This window comes from Engraulis encrasicolus, chromosome 3, assembly GCF_034702125.1.
Source record: "Engraulis encrasicolus isolate BLACKSEA-1 chromosome 3, IST_EnEncr_1.0, whole genome shotgun sequence".
NCBI lineage: Eukaryota > Metazoa > Chordata > Actinopteri > Clupeiformes > Engraulidae > Engraulis > Engraulis encrasicolus.
In genome coordinates, this window is record NC_085859.1 from 34,267,779 (window position 1) to 34,275,278 (window position 7,500).

The window sequence follows — 7,500 nt, forward strand, 5'->3', positions numbered from 1 at the left end:
CAGGTGACCCAAGACCCTGTGTGTGAAGCACCAATGGAAGTGGAGGGGTCATCTCGCTTGCACTGCTGAAGAGACAGCCACTGACAGTATGCAACACGAAAAGACTCTAGTGCAACCCCAAAAAGACAGAAGGAAATTAATGCACATATTTTAGCCTCTATAACCCAAAATAAAACGTGTCCCACAATCACAATGACTTGTGTGGTTTACACAGCCAGGTGGGCTTGCACCTATTACATATGCCTTTTGCTAAATGATACAACCAGGGATATTCCAACTATCTGCATTCAAAAACAGAATCATGTATTGGTGCAGTAGTTCTTATAGTTTAAATGTTACCATGGCCTTGCATCGCATCGATCTGATATTGCTCTTCACCACAATGCTGACAACAATACATATACGAGGGCTGCAAGAACTAATTGAATCAATTGACCATAAAACTGTTTGCCAACATATGTATTAGTCAATCAGCTGGCTTTATTCGGTACTTTGCTGCATGCATTAACTAGCTCATTGGGCATAAAAACAATGTTCCTCTGAGATGCGACAGGACGGCAGCTTAAGGCCACTTTGCTGTAATGAGAAACAAAGCAAATACGTATATTTCTTACTTCACTGATGCTTTTCTCTCGCTAATTTCCAAGCAATATTGAGCTGGTTAAAAAAACGCTGACAGAGCATTAATATCTATAGAATATGTCAGTTGCCATGGACTGGGTTGGTCCTATAAGTAAAGTGAGCAGTGCAATGTCCCTAGAGCAGACAAAGAGAGAGTGTGCTGTGTTCCTGTTAATCCTACCCTTGCTTAGATAAGGACAGTGGAGAGCTGACAGGAAATGAGTGGGTGAGAGGGATGGAGGAGGAAATGATCCAGGCCGGACCATGACCTGGGTCCTCATGGGCAATGTACTCGTCCGCTCATGGTCAGGAGCGCACCTGCGCACTATAATGCACCACGGCACCCCCAAACTTATATCAGTTTTGTTATATGTCCTGTAATTTATGCACAGTAATGTCTACATTTGTTCAGTATAAAAGACTGCATCACATTATTGAGGGATTAGGGAAATAGTTGATATATTTACTGAGTCGGACATCCAGGCATATCTCAAAATCGGTCGCCCACCATACTCATTTTGGGGAAAACACATGAGAATTGTCATTGAATTGCGTAAGTTGGGTGCCTTACTTGAATGCAGTTTGAAAGGTGTTGTGTTAAACTATGTGAAGTGGCAATGAATGTACATGAAGGGACAGGGTAAGAAGTGTTGTGTGCGGAAATTGGGACTTGAGATTGGCATTGAAAAATGTACCCTACAAAATTACTGTAGGCCTATGTGCAGTTTATGTCCACATTGGCATTAATGTAATCAATAAATGAATAAGGCGATTACCACAGCACTCGTTTGTCAGCTTTCATATTTCATGTCGTGGGAGAGCAGTACCAGAGATTCTTCAAGTATATCTAGATATGCCAATGTAATAGGTTGCTATGGGCACCTAACATGACCAGGTTCCGGTCTGCCTAAAGGGGCGTGTCATAATACTCCTAGCATTGAATAGAACAGTCCTTAGGTCTGTCTAAAGGGGGATTCCCCCCCTCCCCTTGCAAAAATAGAACCCGGAAACAATGGGCCAATGGAACCTCTCTCTCTCTACTCTCTCTGGCAGTACTACAGATGGACACGATCAACCGAATGCAGTCAGCTCCAACGGCTAAAGCCATAAACGGGACAGGAGATTTTGGCTCCCTCACCACTACTGCATAATACAACCATACAGAAGAAAGGGAAGGAAAAAATGGTCTGAATGGAAATGTGCATAAGGCACAGTAGAATAATTGAAGTGGTGCGTGTCATGCCAACTGTCACCTATGCTACAGAATTAAGCACATATATTAATAATTTAATAATGTCTCAATGTAATATTTAGAAAGTGACATGAACTCCCATTAAAAATAGGCATCAGCAGCACAATCAGCAGCACTTTCCTTCAAATATTTCCTCAACTGATCAGCCCATATGACCATCTCCAATACTCAAGGAAGAAAAATCCGCACTCACAAACTGCGTCTCATTATTTATTTATATTACCACCATGTCCAAAAAGCAAACGCGTTTCGGCTAACAAGCCTTCATCAGTGCGTGGTACCACGCACCCAAAGACTTTCGTTTTTCCAAGAAGTTGAGCGCGTCCTCTGCCAATACTTGACATCTCCAATACTCAACAACTTTAAATAACAAAATCCTATGCAAAGCTTGAAAAAGACAATGAACTGCCTTCATTACAACTCTTCCTTATGGACCACCCAGTGTAAAATAAATAGGTGTCCTGTTTCAGCTCTATTCGTTCTGGCTGGTGGATTTCATCTGACCCCAAGGCCGGCGTTTCCAGTGCATTGATTCCTCAAATGATTCAAATCCAAGGGCGGCCATTACCGGCTAGTTGCGGGGCTGGCTGGGGGCCATACTTCATTATCTGCAACTTAAACAGAAAGGGTGAGAGAGAGAGAGAGAGAGAGAGAGAGAGAGAGAGAGAGAGAGAGAGAGAGAGAGAGAGAGAGAGAGAGAGAGAGAGAGAGAGAGAGAGAGAGAGAAAGAGAGAGAGAGAGAGAGAGAGGGAGAGAGAGAGAGAGCACCACCACTGTTCTCTCGTATTTTGTTGTTTTCCTGCAACCCTAGTGGTCAATGCAGGCGTATGGGCCCTCTTCTTCCTGTTATATTTATAAATTGTGTAATGTTTACTAATACTGAGTCCTCAGAGTTTACAGAGAGTGTGGTATATTACTGTTAATCAGTGGTCTAGGCTACTTTTTCATAGTGGGTATACTGTATATTTGAGCATTTTTTGAAGTGGGTATACTGTATATATTTGTGCTATTCAAAATAATGGATCAATCAATTTTAAGTGGGTATACTGAAATCCCTGAAATGTAGAAGTGGGTATACTCCGTATACCCGCGTTCTACGTAGACTACACCACTGCTGTTAATCAAGGAGTTGTTTTTACCTTAAAGAAGGTTAGGAAAGGTATCCATCGCTCTCTTAGTTTTGTTAGCATGCAAACCCGGTGGCCAATTAAGGCTTGCCCTGTATCGGGTGAACCTATTCATGTGTCTCTTTGAACACTTATATAAGCTATACCGTTTACTGTTAGTATAAAACTGAGTCCTTAGAGTGGACGCAGAGCGTGTGCTGTATTACTGTTAATCAAACGCTTGTTTTTTTTAAGCTTAAAGACAGGCAATGAAAGGTGAGAAGGCTAACACACACTCTAATTAGATCTAATCCTCCCCACCTTTCACCAGGGGTTTCTGCATGGGGGGCACATACTATACTGCCTGACTGTGCTTGTCAGCTAATCTTAGTAGCCTAGTGAGCTGATTTGCGGCTGTAGTGCATGGTATCGATGTCTGACTAAAATGGAAGGCATCTATTCAGTGGATAATTAACCCTTTGTCACGGACTTGTGGGAGACGTGCAGACAAATCAATGGGAGGTTTTTATGTCTGGGCCTGACATTCTGCAGAGCCACGGCATGTACTGTATACGGTAGAGAGAATGCTGATCACTCGTATACTGTCTCTTTTCATATATGGTATTTCATGTGAATATTTCATTGCACTATATTACAAAACAGTCCATTTTGATATCTGCTCAGCAACACCTGTCCTTACGTCCTATGTGTTGTGAATATCCCTCTGCACTTTCTTTCCCTCTGTTTCTTTCCGTTTCATTGTGAATTTGCATACAGCAAATTGTATATACTTTATGAATAGTGAAAATGAATTCCATAGCATTCTATTATCTTAACTAATTTTGCTCACCATACGCATACACTACGTACTGTATACTCCTCTATAATGTACCTGACTGACTGAATACAAGCTTTTTTCCCTTTTTTGCCTGTTTTAAAATTTCCATTTCAAACCATAGTTCATTCCTTTCAATACAAAATTTGTATCCGAGAGGCGCTTCACTTCCAAACATCTACTGTATAGTCACTAAGCTCAGAGTTATTCCTTCAAACAGTGAAATGCTTGGAAGGCAGGGGTCCAAATCCAAAGATCTTCTTTGCTGTTAGGCCTACTATAAAATGAACTTCTCAAGCAAAGAAAGCTGGAAGAGAGACAGAGGGCCATACGAGTATGTGGGTGGGTGTACGTGAGTGGGTGACTGAATAAGACAAAGCGATTGAGAGAGAGAGAGAGAGAGAGAGAGAGAGAGAGAGAGAGAGAGAGAGAGACAGACAGAGAGAGAGAGAGAGAGAGACAGACAGAGAGAGCAACAGAGACTGACTGCAAACAAAATGATACAGAACTGTAGAACAATCCAAATACACAATGGAAGTAGACAGCATAGGCAGAAAGGAGAACAGAGGATTTTAAAACAAGATGTTAACACAAATGTTTTAAGCAAGCAGTACGATTCAACGTGGATGTTCATAGCTCTGAGAGGCAAATTGTTTCATTGCACAGCCTTAATCATTCAACACTTTCTGTCCAATCTTTTCCTATCGTACCACAAGGTTAGGGCTGCTCGATAATAGAAAACATCAACATCACGATAATTTCAGTCAATATTGATATCACAATATTTTTAGAAAAACAATTATGTAAAAAAATTCACAATCTTCCCTCCCTTCAGTAGCGTGAGTGGAAATTCATATAGAAACACACAGTAGTGTTCTGCATGAGTCTATTAGCAGTCTATAGCAAGTCTATAGCAGTCTATAGCAGTCTACAGCAAGTCTATTCTGCACTCTCAATCGCAAAGTGGAGAAGGATGTATTGTGTGTAACATAGCCTACCTTTTGTCTGTATAGACAAATGACAAAATCGTTGTTTCAACTCGATGTTATGTTCTAGCTCATCGGTGTGCGGTTTTCTTCACTGCCTATGGATGAACTTCTTTGAACCTGCACCCGAAACCTCTTTGGATGTGCGTGAGATTCGATTGGGATCAACGCGATGTTATGAAATTTAATATTGTTTGACAGCAATATTGATATCACGATATTAATTCGATATATTGCACAGCCCTACACTAGGTCCTCTCCAGTCCATGTATCACTGCGATGCAGACCCTCCTTGACCACAGCTACTCAGCCATCATTTTTAACCACAGTGATTAATGAGTCGAACAACCCAGACTGCACTTAGGTGCCTTTAAGCGTCCTATTTTGGTCCTTGTTTCAGAGCACTGCCTCTCGGCTATCACCATTAGCTAATTTAACTGATCCCTATTACCCCCAGAACAGATTGGGAAGTTCTTATCATTAGCGGAGTGGCGAGACACACACACAAACTTCTTAACACACACACACGCACGCGCGCATGCGCACACTCACACGCACACACACGCACACACACACACCACACGCACACACGCACACACACACACACATATGCATGCACGCTCGTTCACACGCATGCACACATGCACACACGCACGCACGCACACACACACACCAGTCATCAACACCACACTTTCCTTTCACTGATAGTGTTTAGTGGGGAAGGGGGGGGTGTCCTGTCACAAAGTCTCGTCTGGCAGACATGCCCTGCCATTTGAAGTGTGGTAAACAAGCTCGCCAGCGGAGTCAGCTGTTGGTCTGGCTTGGCCTGATTCAATACATAGCTACTAGCCACCCCCGCACAGTTATCTGATCGCCTGACTTGAGCGAGAGAAACTCCGAGTTGGCTTGGCAAAGTGTGCTGAGGCGTGTGATCACCCACCGCTGTGCTCAGAGAGCTGGATATATACGAGGAAGAAAGAAAAGAAGAAGAAGAAGAAAAAAAAACTCAAAGAGAAAGGGGTCACTACAGAAAGGCCTGGCACGGAGCAAGGCTTTTAACCACTCCATATGCAACAATGGCTGCAGCGTGTGCAATCCACTTCCTGCCGCGAAGACTTCATAGCCAGGTTTTATTACCAATTACCTAGTCATTTCGCTACAAAGGGAATCTCTGGATTGCATGAGCCGAAACAGCAAATGATGCTGAGATAATACACTTTAGCTGATAGCTCTCCGGTCGGCTGTTCAGCACATGTGGCTCAGTGATAGATTAAAAAGAGGGTTTCAGCCAGGTCTTTTTCTGCACAGTAAATTCCACTGTGTTGATTTAAAGGTGCAGAGTGTACGATTTTTAGTTGTTGATTTCCAGAATAAATGCTGCCCATTCACAAATGTTAACCTTTTTTCCCAAATACTTACCACCACCATCCAATTCTAAGTATTCATTGTGACCAGGAAAATTGCCTTTTTCAAACATGAAAAGGGGGGTCTTCTCCATTGTCCGTGAATTTCCAGAAATAGATAAAAATGCATTTTCTTACTGCACTTTGGTCCTATTAGTAAATATTGATTTAGACAATATTCATTCAAAAGATCAAATTTGGCAATAGACATGCCACACAGTTTCACTGAGCAGCATAGTTGCAATACCTACTCTGGCCCCATTCTACACAGTGCACCTTTAAAGTGGTAGTTCGCTATTTTAGACATTAAGCCCTGTTTGTGTGACTTCTGGGGTGAAGTAGAGATGTTCTCATCACAATTTTGACATTTGGTGCTGAACGGAGCATTTGGGTATCCAAGACTGCAGCCCCCCCACCTTTACATTGACTCCAATAGAGCACTCAAGCAATCGATTATAAAATGGCATTAAACTTTTGTTTGAGAAGACATGGAACTCACCGTGTGGTCAGTGGTAGACAGCGATAAATTGACCCGAAAATTGCAGCGAAATATGCCTTCTAACTGTTGTTTAGCCTTTGGCGGACCTATTTTTCCCCAGACGCCGTTGAATAGCAGTAGACATCCAGCCAGTAGGTAGCGATAGTGTGTTGTTTATGTAGACATCAAGGAGCGAGGTAGAACGGCTATCTTTGAGCGGGACTGGGTACAAAAACTACAGCTTGCATACAAACCATAGATAGTAACGTAAACAAACGCACCCCCATTTCCGGTCGCGCGGAGTAATACTAGTCAAACCAATACAATCAATGAAGACGGACAATAATGAATATATCTTCTCTGGAAGCGTATTTCGCGGTGATTTTCGAGCCAACGCATCGCTGCCCACCTCTGACCACTCGGTGAGTTTCATGTCTCTGCAAACGAAAGTTTAATGCCATTTTATGATCGATTGCTTGAGTGCTTCATTGGAGTCAATGTAAAGGAGGGGGGCTGCAGTCTTGAATACCCAAATGCTCCGTTCAGCACCAAATGTCAAAATTGTGATGAGAACATCTCTACTTCACCCCAGAAGTCACACAAACAAGGCTTAATGTCTAAAATAGCAAACTACCACTTTAACACTTGAGAGATATGGACCAACACTGTGACTGTTAAATTTGACTCACTTAGTGTTGAATTAACACAAAAACAAAATGACTATGTGATCCTGCTTGCTGTGCATTTTTTACCTTGTCCTTCCTCTGTTTCTCGTCTTGGTATATGAGCCACCTCTCGCCGTCGTTGCTGTACGCCACT

General features: G+C 42.5%; 1 protein-coding gene across 1 annotated transcript in view; it reads right to left on the reverse strand.

Moving 5' to 3' along the window:
* Nucleotides 1-7,500, reverse strand: part of edil3a (EGF-like repeats and discoidin I-like domains 3a) — a 191,186-nt gene that overhangs the window by 10,817 nt on the left and 172,869 nt on the right. Inside the window, exon 10 of the mRNA XM_063195264.1 lies at nucleotides 7,434-7,500. This exon is cut by the window's right edge and continues 89 nt beyond it. Coding sequence (XP_063051334.1) covers nucleotides 7,434-7,500 — 67 coding nt within the window. The remainder of the gene's footprint in view (nucleotides 1-7,433) is intronic.